The sequence below is a fragment of the Oncorhynchus masou genome, chromosome 28 (genome assembly GCF_036934945.1).
Source record: "Oncorhynchus masou masou isolate Uvic2021 chromosome 28, UVic_Omas_1.1, whole genome shotgun sequence".
Classification (NCBI taxonomy): Eukaryota; Metazoa; Chordata; class Actinopteri; order Salmoniformes; family Salmonidae; genus Oncorhynchus; species Oncorhynchus masou.
This window is the reverse complement of record NC_088239.1, coordinates 18,840,427-18,860,460: the sequence shown is the minus strand read 5'-3', so window position 1 is coordinate 18,860,460 and position 20,034 is coordinate 18,840,427. Positions and strand designations below refer to the sequence as shown.

At 41.6% G+C, this 20,034-nt stretch overlaps 1 protein-coding gene across 2 annotated transcripts in view; it reads left to right on the top strand.

The window, feature by feature from the left end:
• The window catches only part of xylb (xylulokinase homolog (H. influenzae)), a 58,985-nt gene extending 39,516 nt beyond the window's left edge, over positions 1–19,469 (top strand). The window contains exons 18-20 of one of the 2 annotated variants that reach the window (XR_010452022.1): positions 2,337–2,431; positions 18,896–19,022; positions 19,110–19,469. Coding sequence is in view for 1 of the 2 variants with exons in the window: in XM_064941473.1 (XP_064797545.1) it covers positions 2,337–2,431; positions 18,896–18,964 (164 nt within the window). In the remaining variant the exon portion in view is untranslated. Of the gene's footprint in view, positions 1–2,336; positions 2,432–18,895 lie in introns of both variants that reach the window. The other variant, XM_064941473.1, reaches the window with a different exon arrangement.
• The last annotated feature ends 565 nt before the right edge of the window (positions 19,470–20,034 follow it).

Below are 20,034 nucleotides of genomic sequence, written 5' to 3'. Positions count from 1 at the left end.
ATGTGAACTTCTGACCCACTGGAATTGTGATACAGTGAATTATAAGTGAAATAATCTGTCTGTAAACAATTGTTGGAAAAAGTAGATGTTCCTACCGACTTGCGAAACTATAGTTTGTTAACAAGAAATTTGTGGAGTGGTTGAAAAACAAGTTTTATTGACTCTAACCTAAGTGGACCTAGGTGAAATATTTACTTTGGCTGTCTCCTGAGTGTGTGTGGGGTACGTGACCGTTAGTGTTTCTCTCACTTTCCATGCTTTTAACAGGTTTATGTGATAGATATGTTCCGTGGGCCGTCGGATCCAATAAGTAACTTCTCCTGTTCTCTCCAGTACTTCATATGGTCCTTTCCATGTGGCTACAAGTTTGAACTCTGTCGTGGGGACCAGCACTAACACCTTTTCTTCCAGTTGAAATTCCCTAAGGGTAGCCTGCCTGTTATAAGTTTGCCGCTGGTGCCCTTGTGCTTGTCTCATGTGCTCTCTGACGATTGGCATGACTGTGGCTATCCGGTCTTGCGTTGCCGTGGCATGCCCTATAACACTAGTATACAGGGTGGATTGGTGCTTCCAGGTTTTCCGGGCGATGTCTTAAGATTCCCTGGGGGTGCCTCCCATATACCAGCTTAAAGTGGGAAAACCCCAGCGAGGCTTGGGGAACCTCTCTAATGGCAAACATCAGATACGGCAACATGCATTCCCAGTTTTTCCCATCCTTATCGATTACCTTCCTGAGCATTGACTTCAGGGTGCAGTTCAATCTCTCAACTTGCCTGTCCATCTGAGGATGGTAAACCGATGTCAACTGTTTCACCTGCCACAATTTACAAAGGTCCGCCATAAGGCGGGACATAAAGCGGGTTCCCTGGTCAGTAAGGATCTCCTTTGGAACCCCTACCCTGGTGAACAGGAGCACTAATTCCATGGCAATATTTTTGGAAGCCATCATCCGAAGGGGAATGGCTTCTGGGTAGAGAGTGGCATAATCTAGAATGACCCAAATGTATTGGTGCCTTCTGGCAGATTTGGGTAGTGGGCCCACTATATCCATCGCTATCCTTTCAAATGGTGTTTCGATTATTGGGAATGGCGCTAGCGGGCTTCTGACAGCTGGTCAGGGAGCTGTTAACTGGCACTCCGAGCACTCTCCACAATGCCGAGCCACTTCAGCCTGAATTCCTGGCCAGTAAAACCTCCTTACAATCCGGTCTCAGGTTTTATCAATACCAACTTGTGCCCATGAGTTAGATCCAGTACTGTCCTCTGGTACCGGATTGGGACCAACAACTGTTCCACCACATCAACCCCTATTTTTGACACTCTGTACACCAAACCCTTTTTCATGATGAAGTGGGGAAAACTATTAGGCATCGTTCCATTAATGGGAGTACCATCTATGACCTGCACATCTGCTCTGGCTTGCTGCAGGGTTGGATCCTGGTTTTGGGCCGTCCCGCCTTTGGGTATTTGCAGCTGGTAAATGAGCCCTAATTTGGTCCTGCGATTCCCTTTAGGCCTCTTAACTCCCGGGTGTTTCTCTCTTGCTCCTCTCTGAACAGCTGGTTGGTGTGGTGCTGGACCTGTAATGTGTCCTGATACATTCACATTGCATCCTGATGAGCTATTTGTTGAGCTCTAGTTGCCTCTTGTTGGGCGGCCACCGCTTGTAACAGGGCCTGTATGGCTCCCTCCATACTCATTTTCCCCCGAGCAATCTGTCCGAACAAAACAAAGCCACAAAAAAAGCCTGACTCCCCTTTGGAGTGCTAACTGAACATTTTTTTCCCTCTACCTAACCAGCGGTATGGGTAGTCCATATGCCCGCATTCTCCACCACATGTGACAAGATTAGGAGAATTTGTCACAAATTTAAGCGGGAAACCGTCACCAAAATCACCCGAAGAATGAGAGGACTTTAGAACAGGACAGTACCTGTGTGTTTGTTTCTCCGTCCTGGTCCACGCAGGCCGCAGGCGAGGTCAAGGGGTAGCATTTCCCTTGCTTCTGGGAATTGTAGTTTTGGCAGCCGGCCATTTTGTGATCTGTAGTTTTGATTGGGGTGGCCATTTTAGTGAGAGGCCAGAGCCATATCTGCCATTTATCACTCGACCCCCATCTTTTCCACATTAGTATTACATGTTTAATACCCAACGGATAAATACAGTATCTATGATGTGCACATTTTCAGCAATTCTTTGCCATAGGTTTTTTTACCTAGGTGATACACATTGTATTGTGATGTACCCCTTTTCAAGGATTGGTTGCCATATGACTAAATTTTAACACAGTGGTATTTGATGTTTTTCTGTAAACTGAATCCACTTTTTGTTTGCCAGGACTTGTTGCTGAATCAGGAGTGTCCTTCGCTGAGGCGGTGAGAAAAGCCCCAGAAGCCCAGCTAGCAGTGACCCCAACACCTGGAGCTGACAAGGTACAGCAGGACAACCCAATACAGCTCAGCAGCTCTCTCACTCTCTCTTTCCTTCTCATTCTCTCTACCGCTCCCCCTCCCTCTCGTTAAGTCAACACCGCGTCTTGGTTGTGATCAGCATTTATTCATATTGGGAATCTGTGTCTAAATATGCCCTCTTGCATATACAGTGGCAAGAAAAAGCATGTGAACCCTTTGGAGGTACCTGGAATTCTGCATAATTAGTCATAAAATTTGATCTGATCTGTCACAACAATAGACAAACACAGTCTGTTTAAACTAATAACACACAAACAATTATACTTTTTCATGTCTTTATTGAACACACTGTGTAAACATTCACAGTACAGGGTGGGAAAAGTTTGTGAACCCTTGGTTTTAATAACTGGTTGACCCTACTTTGGCAGCAATAACCTCAACTAAACGTTTTCTGTAGTTGCGGATCAGACTTGTACAATGGTCAGGAGAAATTTTGGACCATTCCTCTTTACAAAACTGTTTCAGTTCAGCAAAATTGTTGGGATGTCTGGTGTGAACCACTCTCTTGACCTCATGCCACAGCATCTCAATCGGGTTGAGGTCAGGACTCATATTTCTTCTGTTGAAGCCATTCTGTTGTTGATTTACTTCGTTGTTTTGGGTCGTTGTCCTGTTGCATCACCAAACTTCTGTTGAGCTTCAATTGGAGGACCGATAGCCTCACATTCGCCTGCAAAATGTCTTGATAAACATGTGAATTCATTTTTTCCGTCGATGATAGCAAGCTGTCCAGGCCTTGAGGCAGCAAAGCAGGTCCAAACCATGATGCACCCTTCACCTTACGTTACAGTTGGGATGAGGTTTTGATGTTGTTGTGTGTTCCTTCCAAACAACTCAACTTTAGTTTAATTTGAACACATAATATTTTGCCAGTAGCGCTTTGGAACATCCAGACGCGCTTTTGCGAACTTCAGATGTGCAGCAATGTTTTTGTAGACAGCAGTGGCTTCTTCCATGGTGTCCTCCCATGAACACCATTCTTGTTTTGTGTTTTATGTATTGTAGACTCGTCAACAGAGATGTTAGCATGTTCCAGAGATTTTTTAAGTCTTTAGCTGACACTCTAAGATTCTTCTTAACCTCATTGAGCATTCTGCATTGTGCTCTTGCAGTCATCTTTGCAGGACGGCCACTCCTAGGGAGAGTAGCAACAGTGCTGAACTTTCTCCATTTATTGACAATTTGTCTTACAGTGGACTGATGAACATCAACGCTTTTAGAGATACTTTTGTAAACCTTTCCAGCTTTATGCAAGTCAACAATTCTTAATCTTGGGTCTTCTGAGATCTCTTTTGTTCGAGGCATGGTTCACATCAGGCAATGCTTCTTGTGAATAGCAAACAACATTTTTGTGAGTGTTTTTTATAGGGAAGGGCAGCTCTAACCAACATCTCCAATCTCGTCTCAATGATTGTACTCCAGATTAGCTGACTCCTGACTCCAATTAGCTTTTGGAGAAGTCATTAGCCTAGGGGTTCACATACTTTTCCCAAACTACACTGTGAATGTTTAAATTATGTATTCAATATAGACAAAAATACAATAATTTGCGCGTTATTAGTTTAGGCACACTATGTTTGTCTGTTAGATGAAGATCAGATCTAATTTTATGACCAATTCATGCAGAAATCCAGATAATTCCAAAGGGTTCACATACTTTTTCTTGCCACTGTGAGTAATACCTTGTGAAGGCATTTCAATAAGTTTTCCAAATGGATCACATACTATTTTAAGGTAAGGCATGTGAATGAGGGATACATATGCTAAGGAACTAGCTGTCTGTGCCTCAAAGGCAATGGCTCCAGGTCTACATTTTCTGTACAACATTTCTTTGATCGCCTCTTTGATCTTTCTGAATGGTTTTAATGTTCCGCTGTTAGCTCAGGGCAGACAGCTTGGATGTAACGTGCCGCCTAAACATTACTGTTAAGTAGCACCGACAGGATTGGCAAAGTGCTTAGCAATGTGACCAATTAAATCAGTGTCCTAATGAAGTGACCAATGAAATCACTGTGTTGTAATGACCTGACCAATGAAATCACAGTGTTTTCGCCATATCCAGGCCTACCTCAAATGTTACAGAGCTCTACTGTTTAACAGTGGCAGCGTCACAGGGGGAACATGGGGATTGTGTGAGTGACGGCTATGACTACAAGACGCTTTTTTAGCCACTGAACTCTCCCCTCAGATTCCCCTCAGTCTCCAGACTTATCGGTTGCCGAATAGCCTACTTTTATGAGTCACTGCTTCTTCATTAAATGCTTCATCCCCCTTTGGTGAAGTGATTGTAAAAGTGAATTACATGCCATCCCCTCGGACCGGTGGAAGAAATACATGGGGGTCACGCAGGGACAGACGGTGGTTTGCTATCTAAATGGGGCCAGAGACTTTGTGTGTGTGTGTGTGTGTGTGTGTGTGTGTGTGTGTGTGTGTGTGTGTGTGTGTGTGTGTGTGTGTGTGTGTGTGTGTGTGTGTGTGTGTGTGTGTGTGTGTGTGTGTGTGAGAGAGAGAGATTGAGAGACTTTTACAGAAGGAGATTAATGGATGGGGGAAAGCTCAGTTCTAGTTAAAATACATGATATTTAGCCCAAATAGGCCAATAAGGAGCTGTGTGAAATTGAAGTGACATTTCTGGGAATTAGTGGGCGAGGCAGCCATTGTGAGCATTTGTAAGAGATGCAGCCAATGCGACAGTGGACTGATCAAGCGGCATCTTTGATAAAACACAGCGAGGTAATTGGAGTTTGGCGTACGGGGTCGGTGACACTGCGTCATTGTGAACGGCCACTGCTGGGCTGCTAGTATGTGCAAATGGAGGCTTGAGCAATGTTGTTAACCCTCTCGAGTCTAAGCTGGGGATAATTGTTTTATGACGGTCATACCAAGGATCATTCAGCTATTTGATCTAGAATTTTAGGACCCCTTTAGGTATCACATATTAATTCATAGAAAAACAGATAGTTACAGTTGAGGTCAGAAGTTTACATACACTTAGGTTGGAGTCATTAAAACTCGTTTTTCAACCACTCCACAAATTTCTTGTTAACAAACTATAGTTTTGGCAAGTCAGTTAGGACATCTACTTTGTGCATGACACAAGTAATTTTTCCAACAATTGTTTACAGACAGATTATTTCACTTGTAATTCATTATATCACAATTCCAGTGGGTCAGAAGTTGACTGTGCCTTTAACCAGCTTGGAAAATTACAGAAAATTATGTCATGGCTTTAGAAGCTTGTGATAGGATAATTGACATAATTTGAGTCAATTGGAGGTGTACCTGTGGATGTACCACGTTCATCTGTACAAACAATATTACGCTAGTATAAACACCATGGGACACCACAGCCGTCATACCGCTCAGGAAGGAGACGCGTTCTGTCTCCTAGAGATGAATGTACTTTGGTGAGAAAAGTGCAAATCAATCCCAGAACAACATTAAAGGATCATGTGAAGATACTGGAGGAAACAGGTACAAAAGTATCTATATCCACAGTTAAACAAGTCCTATAATCGACATAACCTGAAAGGCTGCTCAGCAAGGAAGAAGCCACTGCTCCAAAACCGCCATATAAAAGCCAGACTACGGTTTTCAACTGCACATGGGGACAAATATTGTACTTTTTACTCTGGTCTGATGAAACAAAAATAGAACTGTTTGGCCATAATGACCATTGTTATGTTTAGAAGAAAAAGGGGGAGGCTTTTAAACAATTTAAAGGCAATGCTACCAAATACAAATTGAGTTTATGTAAACTTCTGACCCACTGGGAATGTCAAACAAAAGCTGAAGTAAATCATTCTCTCTACTATTATTCTGACATTTCACATTCTTAAAATAAAGTGGTGATCCTAACTGACCTTACACAGGGAATTTTTACTAGGATTAAATGTCAGGAGTTGTGAAAAACTGAGTTTAAATGTATTTGGCTAAGGTGTATGTAAACTTCTGACTTCAACTGTAGGTTTTAGAGATATAAGAAAGATATTTGTATTTGTCACACCCTGACCATAGTTTGCTTTGTATGTTTATATGTTTTGTTTGGTCAGGGTGTGATCTGAGTGGGCATTCTATGTTGTGTGTCTCGTTTGTCTGTTTCTGTGTTTGGCCTGATATGGTTCTCAATCAGAGGCAGGTGTTAGTCATTGTCTCTGATTGGGAACCATATTTAGGTAGCCTGTTTGGTGTTGGTGTTGGGGGTTGTGGGTGATTGTCCTTAGGTCTGTCGTGTGTTAGTTTGCACCAGTATTAGGCTGTTTTGGTTTTGGAGTATTGTTTGTTTTTTCATATTGATTCGTGTTTACTTCAGTTTTATTAAACATGGATCGCAATAGACACGCCGCATTTTGGTCCGACTCTCTTTCACGTACAGAAAACCGTGACAGTATTAGTAACTATTTCTATTTTTTTCACACATATTTACCCCCTTTTTTTAGGTACTTAACTACTTACATATATACTTCCATTCATTTATATTTTTTACTGGTAACGGTGAGTCATGTGAGGGTTGTGGGCATAAAAGAGCAAAACCTTTCCATAGAGAGGTCATAATAGTGTGAAAGCCAGTCAGTACAAACACTACAGATGTTTTTGTGTGAAGACTGATTTCCTGGATGTCTCATGGTCTGACAAATACCGCTGTATCTCGGCCACCTTCCAATGCAGATGCCGCAATTGGCAGATGTGGTGGATTGAGGCGCAGCCCATGCAAAAACTGATATCCATCTTAAACTGACACATTTTGATGGGAATATTGTTATTATGCTAATTCGATTTCCACGAGGCCACTGAAATTGACTCGAGGGTCAACTGAGGTATATAGGTTGATCTCCCCGTGTAGGAATGGCCATTTTTGACACAATGGTGTTTTCATGCTCTTATTGAGACTGTAATTTCTATACGAGGAAAATGTACTCACAGATCATCCTTCTTTACATTGTGAGAGCAGCTCACTCACTATTCACATTGCACAAGAGTTCATCATTTATTTGACATATGAACATATCATAGGCATGGAAACCTATATATGTCTAGGACAAAACCATAAGGCTCAAGAGAGAACACATGCGCACATAGTGTAGAGAGTTAGTATGTGTGTGCTTGTGTGTATATCTGTGTGTGCCTGTGCTCACAATTAATGAAGCACAGCAGGAGTGTGTTGAGGTGAACAAGTTCTTCCTATGAGGTGAAGGTATATAGCAGGCAGTACCCATTAGAAAAACCCACCGCACATATCTATAGATGACGTGTGTGTGTGTGTGTGTGTGTGTGTGTGTGTGTGTGTGTGTGTGTGTGTGTGTGTGTGTGTGTGTGTGTGTGTGTGTGTGTGTGTGTGTGTGTGTGTGTGTGTGTGTGTGTGTGTGTGTGTGTGTGTGTGTGTGTGTGTGTGTGTGTACAGTTCACAAAGCATTACACAGCAGCACAATGTCCCGGGGGGAACAGGTTCCTCTGACGTGGAAGTAAGTTAAGTTGTGCTCTTTTAGCCTCTGTAAGGGTTTAATTATGGGATAAGGGATGTGGGAGCACTGTATGTCTAGTTAATTAACATTGTCTAGGCTTAAAAGAAGAGGATCCTGGGATGATTGACAGTTGTCACAATGTTATGAAATGTACTGGTTTTGTTAAGAAGCAACATCAACAGTCAGGGTTGTAGTTGTACGTACGGTGTCCATATTTGGACTTCCTCAGAGTCACAAGAAGTTGGTGTCAGTAGTTAACGGGAATATATGGGAACGAATGAGAATATATGGTAATTAACACAAATATATGCAAATTAATAGTAATACCTTTTAAATGTAGATGTTTTTGCATTGGATATATTTAACATATCATATGGAGACAAACAGAAACATTTTACCTTATCATAAGTACACATAATAATTTGCAATTAAGTCCTACCAATAGAAAAAACAATTTAGTTAAGAATTGAACTTTAATTAAATGAGTTCACTGAACAAACAAAAGAAAGGGAATATCGAATGATCCCCAATGATCCATCGCATCTCCCAAAAACATTTCAACATACGTAAAATGATAGTCTATAAACGACAGCTTTGGTTGTCTTCCTCTCAGGCTTCCATGTTTTCTCCCTGGAACTCCTCAATGTCCACCTCTTGAACATCAGACTCTGAGGCCTCATCTTCACTGTCACTTTCAAACCTTGTTGAGGATGGCTTGTTGTCAGGCTCAAAAAGCCTAAAATTTGCCCGGATGGGCCAATTTTTCAACCCTTGTATTGGTCAGCCTGTTGCATGCTCTGGTGTGTGTGTTCCCAAACAAGGACCAGTTGTGCTCTGATGCGGCTGATGTTGGTGGGATTTGGAGGATGATGGAGGCAACAAGGTAAAGAGCCTCAGATCCACAAAGTCCCTTCCACCAGGTGGCTGATGAGATATGTTGGCACGACTGCCATATTGCATCTCCATCCCAGAGCCCTTGCTTGGAAGTGTACTTCTTCAGACTGCCAAGAACCTTGCCCTCGTCCAGGCCAAAGTGGCGAGACACAGTAGTGATGACACCATAGGCCTTGTTGATCTCTGCACCAGACAGGATGCTCTTGCTAGCATACTTTGGGGCCAACATGTACACTGCGGCGTGTATGGGCTTCAGGCAGAAGTCTTTTTGATGTATTTCAGAACTGCAGTTTCCTCTGCTTTGAGCAACAGTGAAGTGTGCAGGGCAGTACGGATTTATTCTCTTACATCTGCAAGCAGAGTCTGAACATCAGACAGGATGGCATTGTCTCCCTCAATTCGTGCAATGGCTACTGCTATAGGTTTTAGGCTGCTTACCACTTTCTCCAAAATTCATAATCCAGGAGGATCCTCTTGATGGGGCTGTCCATATTGATATGGCCATTTCTTGGAGAGACTCCTTCCCCTCCAGGAGACTGTTAAACATGATGACAACACCACCCCAACGGAAGTTGCTGGGCAGCTTCAATGTGGAGCTCTTATTATTCTCACTTTGCTTGGTGAGGTAGATTGCTGCTATAACTTGATGACCCTTCACATACTTAACCATTTCCTTGGCTCTCTAGTAGAGTATATCCATTGTTTTCAGTGCTATGATGACCTTGAGGAGCAGATTCAATGCATGAGCAGCACGGCCAATGGGTGTGACGTGAGGGTAGGACTCCTCCACTTTAGATCAAGCAGCCTTCATGTTCGCAGCATTGTCTGTCACTAGTGCAAATACCGTCTGTGGTTCAAGGTCATTGATGACTGCCTTCAGCTCATCTGTAATGTAGAGACTGGTGTGTTTGTTGTCCCTTGTGTCTGCGCTCTTGTGGAATACTGGTTGAGGTGTGGAGATGAAGTAGTTTAATTATTCCTTGTTCACAAAAATCTGACCACCCATCAGAGGTGATTGCAATACAGTCTGCTTTCTCTATTATTTGCTTGACCTTCACTTGAACTCTGTTGAACTCTGCATCCAGCAAATGAGTAGATAAAACATGTCTGATTGGAGGGGTGTATGCTGGGTGAAGAACATTCCAAAATCTCTTCCAAAGCCTTTGCCAGTTGCATACACAGCTCGAGCAAGACATTCATCAGCATTTCTCTGACTACGTTCCTCCATTGAGTCAAAAAAACTTCTGATTCCAGGAGGACCAATAGCTGTTGCTATCGATAAAGTGTCTGATTCATCATTTTCTCCTGAAATAGAACTAAATAGGACTTTTGTCAGAGGTTGCTTGTTGTGAGCGCTGGGGGAACTTTCTGCACATGGCCAGATGATTCTGCATCTTTGCTGCATTCTTCACATATGATTTGGCACAGTATTTGCAAATGTACACAGCTTTTCCTTCTACATTAGCTGCAGTGAAATGTCTCCACACATCAGATAGTGCCCGTGGCATTTTCCTGTAATTAGTGGGGAATTTTTTTTTTTTTAAACAAATACAATTCCATGTACAGATAAGTAGTTAAGCAGTTAGATTAAACAACTGCTTTGTAAGATAAAAGTTTTAAAATGAAACGTATGGAAGCAGGTGAATTAACACTCCTCAGTTATCAGGCTCAAGCTAGCTAAAACCCACATGGTAGCAATAAGTATCTAGCAGAAATTGTTAACAAGTTAGAAATGATATAAACACACTTTGCTGTAGGCTACTATTTACTAGTTAACAAAAAATAAAAAATAATGTATGTCATATAAGATATATTCACCCCACCCAGTATTGTAATCAAAACTTACCAGAAAGCATGTAGTCCTTGGCTCAGACAGTGTAGTAGTGTGGGCTCGATAGCATCTCATTAGTGTGCAAGATCTTGAGAATCAGCTGTACATGTGATGGAAGAGTGAATTGCACATGTGAAGGAAGAATGCACTTTGCATGCAGAGGGTTGCAATTCCATTGAATTGGGGATAGTTTAATAAACCACAATACCTAGAATTGCCTTATGTGTATCCCACAAAAGGTTCACTGTTAAAAGCTAACCTTTTTTGATGAATTTAAGCAAAATTACCCAAATTCCAGGGCTTAACTTCCCATGGAAAATTTACGGAAAATTTCTGGAAATTTGCCAGAAAGTTTCGACCCTTTGCAACCCTAGTCAAGAGTCACGCTCCTTCTCAGTTATGTTTTTTGCTGAGTATTTGGTGGTTCTTCAAAAATATTTTGGCATAAAAGCCTTCTCCTAGCAGGTGTGTCCTTCAGAGCACATCAGATTGACAGTACTATTATGTCAACAATGAAACAAGTAGTGAGGAGAAGGGGGAAAAAACGCTTTTAAAGAGAGATGTTCCAAATGTGGGCTTAAACTTCAACCTTGATAAATATTCATGAGCTAGGACTACGACAGCTTAATGGCAAACATCTTCATATTTTTTTAGCTTTTGTCTTTATTCCCGCAATCACTCACTTCTCCCCCCCTTCCCTTCCCTTCTCTCAAGGTCGTCTATGTAGGCTGTGTGAAAGAGAGACAGTAACGATGTGGGCCGCTTGCTGTTTCTTAATTTGGAGTTTGACAGAAACATCACAGTTCAACAATTGTCTCATTGTGAAGGATTCTGGGAGGAAAAAGCTTAGTGCCTACCTCCCTCCTAAAATCCGACATTACCCACCACAACAAAGGCACATTAACATGGCAACTGGTATGATTTGGGGTCCCAGAAGAAGGAAGACGGTTTGACATGTCTAATATCTCTCATATCTTTGGCATGTTGAATTTCTCTGGAATTACTGACATGTTGAATATCTCTGTTATCACCCAGTCCTGAAGAGATGCTCGTAATTCTAATGGCGAAGGCATGAATAACAACATATATGCATATTAGATATCAGTCCTAATGTTTTGTGTGTATGGGATGCAAACAGTGGTCAAATTAGACTGCGATTGATTTCAAAGTTGATATCAAATGTGTACCTTTCTGTCATTACAAACTGACAACACCATATGAGATATAAATACACTTTTTATAATGCATTTATATCACATGAAAAATGCATGTATTTAAAATATTTTACAAAAGGAACGTATAAGATACATTTAGCTACGAAACTGGCTGGGTTTCTTAAGATGATACCAGTATTAGTGAGGAGATGTTTTGCAGGTTTTTCTCATGATGTACCTTTAAATAATTCAGTATACTTCATAAATAACAATGAGAAATTTCACAACTGCTTATTACATGCGTGATGTAGCACATCGAACAGGGTTTCCTCCTGCAGCGCTATAAATTTAGATGCCTTTGATTATTATACTGTTTTGCGAGACAGCGTGTGGGACCCATTTCACACCCAGTGAATGACGATGTTCTTCGTAATGAGACAGCAATGTAAATGATGTGTGTTAATTTTCCATTAATTGGCCACCAATCAAAAAATAAAGTGTGTTGTTGCCTGGTCTGTTATGTTCCTATACACAGTAGTCTAGTATATGTTCTGAATGAGCTGAAAGTCATACATGTTGTTTCTCCTCTTCGTCCCTCAATGGGCCGAGGTTACTGAACATTACACACACACACAATATTGTTTGTATTCCTAAAGATAGAACATGACTGCTTTGAAAGACACAGTTGTTTTGACCTCATCTCTTTCATTGTCTGCAGAAGATGAGCTCTGGACCTGTACAGGTGTAGGGTCTTAATTTGAGCCATTTTGCTACAGCTGGAAAAAATAATCCTGAAGTAACAGGAAATGTGAATTATTATTTGGATATTTTTGTAGGACTTTTTCGTAAGGGAAAATCAAATCAGAAACATTTAAGTGGAAATTACAACCTTCAGAAGCCTTTTAAAACCTCAAATACACTACAAGTTTTACATTTTCTGCATTTCAGGAAAGTTCCTACAGCTGCCTTACAGGTTGAAAGAACCAGGGACATTCATGTACTGTATGGAGAGTACATGATGTACTTTATGTACAGTAGCTTTGTGTTGTTAATAGACCTTTCAATCACTTTCACGTCACTATAGCCTACCTATTGAGCTTTAAAGTGATGTTGTCTCAGTCGGTTTCACAATACATTAACAACGGCGCTGCTTCTCTGAAGTGTGCCTTTTGTTCTAGCTTCTCGGCAGCTAATCTTTGAATGTGGTCTGAGGGACCGAGGAGCACTATGTGTTTGTGTGTGATATTAGAATGCTCTATATTTGCTAGGCCCCGGTGGGAATTCATGGCAGATCACGTGTCAGCCCCTGTTGGGCGGGAATACGTTTAGCTGTCAGGGCGGCGGCGGCAACCTATTAAGGAGATGGCAGGAATCAGACATGCCGGATTACTGTTCATTGCACTTTTATGCAAACCCGTCGAACATCCCCCCTCCATATTAACAACTGCTCCTTAGCTACATGGTGTGGCTGGGAAAAGCAGAGGTTTTAGACTAATTTTACAGCACCCTGGACAGTTTTACTAAACTATAAAAAGGAATTGAATGATTACAAAGCCTTGTGTTTCTTAATGTTAACTGCTAGCATGCTGATGTTGTACAATGTCAGTTCTGGTCAGGGATTTGTAGGCTAACAGATAGCTAACACAGCTTTTGAAATAAACCTTCACAGTTTATTGAGAGCATAAATCAGTGTGTGAATATCCCTTTTTTAGCCTAATACTTTCGGTCCTTTTTATCGACATAAGAAATCATGGATGTGCATAGGCCTCTCTGAGATTTCTCTCTGAGACCTGATTGATGTGGCCCATAGAAGGGACTACACTGCCAAATGGAGAGGAGTGTTAGTGTACCACACTTCCCACTGTCCTCTGGGGCATTGGTGTGTTGTTGCTGTGGAAACGCTGGGTCTTTATCTCCCTTCATAGAGATTGTCAGAGGTCAGCAGAGACTACACTATTCAGAGGGTTCTTTAATTGGTGTTTACCTTACACACACACACACACACACATTTTGTTCTTCTATCCTCGGGGGACCTAAAATTGATTTCTATTCAAAATCCTATTTAACCTAAGCCTAACCCATAACCTTAAACCTAACCACTAACCCCTCATTTTAACCCTAAATCTAACCCCTAAGCTCATGGGGTCATTGGAAATGTCTCCACGAGGGAACATTTTCCTTGTTTTACTGTCCTTGTGGGAACTTTTGTGGATTTTAGGTCCCCACAAGGATAGAAAAACCAACCACCACGGACACTGTAGTTTATACTAAATGTCTAATACACTTTCCAAATTAAGTGTGCTGTTGACATGTACAATACAACACAATTCTGTTAGTATGCCCCCCAGGGATAGACTGCTATTGCCAGAGCACAACATTAATGGATGGTGTCAAGGGGGCAGAAAGCTATTTTCTTAGGGATGGGGCACAGGCTGGCAGAGGAAAATATCTTTCACCCCTCCTTTTTTCCCCAAAATATACTCTCCCGCAATGCAATCTCTATAGACTCAGGAGAAGTAACTATGGCTCCGGAGAAGAAGGCTGACGTTTTACGTGTCCCCAACCGATTGTGTTTTTTTGTTCATTTATTTGCGTTGTTTGTAACTCATTTTGTACATAATGTTGCCGCTACGTCTCTTATGACCGAAAATAACTTTTGGACATCAGGACTGCTCACCACGGACTGTCAGAATTATTTTTTTCCTTTAACGATTCTGACGAGTCCGACCCGAGTGATATACTGCTTTCTCAGGAACCAGCCCAGATCCCCATGATTTGTGTGAAGAGGAAGCAGAGAAAAAGGGGCCAAAGGGTGGGCTGCCTTCTGAGAATTTGTAGGCAATCGAATAAACCCCCACTTCTGCTAGCAAACGTGCAATCTTTGGAGAATAAAATTGATGATCTACCCGGAAGATTAAACTACCAACAGGACATTCAAAACTGTAATATCTTATGTTTCACAGAGTCGTGGCTGAACGACGACATACAGCTGACTGGTTATACGCTGCCCCGGCAGGATAGAACAGCAGCGTCTAGTAAGACAAGGGGTGGCGGACTATGTATTTTTGTAAATAACAGCTGGTGCACGATATCTGAATCAAATTTTATTTGTCACATACACATGGTTAGCAGATGTTAATACGAGTGTAGAGAAATGCTTGTGCTTCTAGTTCCGACCATGCAGTAATATCGAACAAGTAATCTAACAATTTCACAACAACTACCTTATACACACACAAGTGTAAAGGAATAAATAAGAATATGTACATAAAAATACATGGATGAGCCATGGCCGAACGGCATAGGCAAGATGCAGTAGATGGTATAGAGTACAGTATATACATATGAGATGAGTAATGTAGGGTATGTAAACATTAAATAAAGTGACATTGTTTAAAGTGGCTAGTGATACATTATGCGGAGATGGTTGTCCTTCTGGAAGGTTCTCCCATCTCCACAGAGGAACTCTAGAGCTCTGTCAGAGTGAGTGACCATTGCACAGATTGGCTGGGCGGCCAGTTCTAGGAAGGGTCTTGTTGGTTTAAAACTATATATATCTTCTGTATACCACCCCTACCTTGTCACAACACAACTGATTAGGTCAAACGCATTAAGAAGGAAAGAAATAGCACAAATTAACTTTAACAAGGCACACCTATTAATTGAAATGCATTCCAGGTGACTACCTCATGAAGCTGGTTAAGGGAATGCCAAGCGTGTGCAAAGTTGTCATCAAGGCAAAGGGTTGCTATTTGGAGAATCTCAAATGTAAAATATATTTAGATTTGTTTAATACTTTTTTGGTTACTACATGATTCTATGTGTGTTGTTTCATAGTTTTAATGTCTTCACTATTATTCTGCCATGTAGAAAATAGTAAAAAAATAAAGGGAAACCCTTTAATGAGCAGGTGTGTCCAAGCTTTTGACTGGTACTGTATATTTACCCCAAAATGTGTGGGGTATTGGAAATGATGGAAGGTACAGTCTATCCACAATATTAAAGCTGATCTACCCCTACATCTTTTTGTTTAAAAGCCTAGTCCATGGATGGGCAACTTTGATTGGGGTGGGGGCCTCAAAACAATCTGCATACCCACATCCATACACACACATGCAGTCAGAGGTTCATTTCCTGCAATTCTACAACCTTCGCCATGAAGAGTGGAGAAAATGTTGCAGTTTTAAAGCAAGTTTGCTGCAATTCTACACATTTCACCATGGGGCAGAGAGAAAATTTTGTGTGCTACCACACACGCGTGCACACACTCCCTCCAGCAGTGTTATGTCAATCTAATTTCCTGAGCATTGCACAGCGTTGGTGCATGGTGGCCCCGGCCAACTGCTGACACTGGTGTGATTAGCCACCCTGCTCTGGCATGATACGCTGTGGCACCATGGAGCTCTGGCCTAGAGCCAACACTCCACAGAGGAAGGGAGAGGGGCGGGTAGAGATGGGGGGGGGGGTCATTGGAGGTAGAGGGCTGGAGCAGTGTGAAAGGGGGCAGGGGTATGGCAGACAGCAAGCAAGAGAAAGGAGAGAGTAGAAACTCTGAGGATAGCAGAAACAGATAAAGATAGAGAGGACCAGGGAAATGGAGTCAGGGGGATAGAGAGGACCAGGGAAATGGAGTCAGGGGGATAGTGAGGACCAAGGAAATGGAGTCAGGGTATTAGGCAGGACCAGGGAAATGGAGTCAGGGGGTTAGGCAGGACCAGGGAAATGGAGTCAGGGTGATATAGAGGACCAGGGAAATGGAGTCAGGGGGATAGAGAGGACCAGGGAAATGGTGTCAGGGGGATAGAGAGGACCAGGGAAATGGAGTCAGGGGGTTAGGCAGGACCAGGGAAATTGAGTCAGGGTGATAGAGAGGACCAGGGAAATGGAGTCAGGGGGATAGAGAGGACCAGGGAAATGGTGTCAGGGGGATAGAGAGGACCAGGGAAATGGAGTCAGGGGGTTAGGCAGGACCAGGGAAATGGAGTCAGGGTGATATAGAGGACCAGGGAAATGGAGTCAGGGGGATAGAGAGGACCAGGAGAGTCTAATGGATGTGAAATAAAAAGGTTTCAGACTGGAGTTGAAGACTCAATCAATATCAATATTCTTCTCACTGTACGCACGCGCACATACATTTGTTTAACTATCTTTGTGGAGACCAAACAATTGATTCCCATTAAAATTCCTATTTTCCCTAAACCTAACCTAACCTCAACCCCCAAACCCTAACCCCTAAAAATAAACTCCTAAACCTAACCTCTAATCCTAACAGTAATTCTAACCCTAATTGTAAACCCTAACACTAACCCTTACCCTAATTCTAACACTAACCCTTACCCTTACCCTAATTATAACCCTAACACTAAACCTAACCTCTAATCCTAACAGTAATTCTAACCCTAACACTAACCCTTACTGTAACCCTAACACTTACCCTTACCCTAATTGTAACCCTAACACTAAACCTAACCTTTAATCCTAACAGTAATTCTAACCCTAATTGTAAACCCTAACACTAACCCTTACCCTAATTGGAACCCTAACACTAAACCTAACCTCTAATCCTAACAGTAATTCTAACCCTAATTGTAACCCTAACACTAACCCTAATTGTAACCCTAACACTAAACCTAACCTCTAATCCTAACAGTAATTCTAACCCTAATTGTAACCCAAACACTAACCCTTACCCTAATTGTAACCCTAACACTAAACCTAACCTCTAATCCTAACAGTAATTCTAACCCTAATTGTAACCCAAACACTAACCCTAATTGTAACCCTAACACTAAACCTAACCTCTAATCCTAACAGTAATTCTAACCCTAATTGTAACCCAAACACTAACCCTTACCCTAATTGTAACCCTAACACTAAACCTAACCTCTAATCCTAACAGTAATTCTAACCCTAATTGTAACCCAAACACTAACCCTAATTGTAACCCTAACACTAAACCTAACCTCTAATCCTAACAGTAATTCTAACCCTAATTGTAACCCAAACACTAACCCTTACCCTAATTGTAACCCTAACACTAACCCTAATTGTAACCCTAACACTAAACCTAACCTCTAATCCTAACAGTAATTCTAACCCTAATTGTAACCCTAACACTAAACCTAACCTCTAATCCTAACAGTAATTCTAACCCTAATTGTAACCCAAACACTAACCCTTACCCTAATTGTAACCCTAACACTAAACCTAACCTCTAAGCCTAAAAAAGCCTTTTTGTCCCCACTTGTCAGTATTGTCCTTGTTTTACTATCCTTGTGAGGACTTCTGGTCCCCATAAGGATAGTAACCCCCCCACACACACACACACACACACACACACACACACACACACACACACACACACACACACACATGGTTCTAAGGGCAGACAAACAGTGTCCTGGCTGACTGTGACTTTTCAAAGCAAAATGACTGATGGTGTCCACAGTGTATTTTCAGAAGAAAGGCCATCCTGGCTCGGCGTCTGCTGCTTTGCCCTGCTCTTAACCACTCAACCATGCGTGTCCATTCACCACAGGGGGAGAAAATAACCCAATTTTCTGGCCTCTGTGCTGGCAAACCACTTTATTTGTACTACTTTTCAGACCTAAAAAAAACTCTACGGTCTGGTAGCCTTTTCATACCTCTGAGCCGAGCTAACTTATACTGGGCTGGCTAGTTATACATTCAACCATATACCACTTTTCACACTACTGAGTTGAGACGAGCCATGCTGATCTGATCTGGTTACACATCCACGATATACTTACTCTTTTCACAGAAAGGAAAGGACTATGTGAATAAGAAATATCTGTGCCAGTAAACAGGGCACTTAGGGTCGGGTTTAGAAGTTCAAAAGTAGTTCTGAAATGGTATCTGTAGAAGAGTTTTATTCAGCATTGTCCGCTGATCACTTTACCACATTGTCCGCTGATCACTTTACCACATTGTCCGCTGATCACTTTACCACATTGTCCGCTGATCACTTTACCACATAGCGCTAATGAAATTGATATTCAATTCATTTTTGTTTATATAGAACATTTAGGTTCTCACTGGGATTTTTTTGTCTTTTTTGTTTCAGGTGTTTGCTCCCCTGTTGAGGCGTTACGCTGAGCTGGAGGAGAGAGTGCTCCAGGAATCAAAGCAGTGACTGAACACTGGCAATTATTTCAATCAGCACATTTCTCCATGGTCTGATGAGCAAATAAGTAGGACTTGCAAACCTGTGCCTTACACGTAATTCCAACCTCTTGAGTTTGACTTTGTAAAATACCTTAAATATTCTTTTTTTACAGGTAATTTTTCATGACTGTATCTGCAAGTGACACGACCCTCTTCAATTTGTTTAGTTGTGATGACACTAAGAATACCTCATTTTCTTTGCATTCTTCGCTTCTTCTGTCTAATTGTGTATTCAGCAACCACTCTGTTGTCATGCCATGATCATTTCAATGGGCATTTATAGTCAAACAAGTATTTTTGGAAGTATGAAAGTTCCATAAGGGAATTGTCTTCTCACTCAGAAATGAACTGAATAATTTTGTTCTCATGGGTATTCTGAAAAATCTACATTATTATGAGTATTCTGAATCTTCAGTGATCTACTGTGCTGATGCCCTCAAATTTCTTCAAACAATAAAATCTATTGAACTTTTCATGACAACCCATGTCATTACTGTGATTAATCACATTGGTGAAGGTGACTGAGACAGTCTTTTCTTACAATGAGATATTTGTATCTGTTTCTCCTTTGCTGATGTTCTGACTGGGGCTGTGTCCTACTGGTCTATTAATACCCAGCATTCCTAGCAGCGCGTATACACACACACACACAGGCCCCACGATTTCCACTCCCAATCAATTGTTCATTATTCTCCTCCAGTCCAACCAACATCTGTGTAAATGATCTCCATAGTTGTGTTCATTAGGCAACAAACTATAATACCATCGGTATTTTGACAAACATACTTTTAGATCAGTTAGATTGTGTTAGGGAGGGAACACACTCAATATACCTTAAAATGACTAAAATCAACTGGAAACTGTATAGAAATGAGAATGGACCTACATTCATACAATCTCTTTATTGTGTCCAGCTGGATAATAATCACAGAAATGAAAGCTAGACAGTCGAGAGCATCGAAAATTCCAAAAACTATGGATATGTGGCCCCCAAGGCAAAATTACTTTGACACCCCTATTCTAGATGGAAAACATATA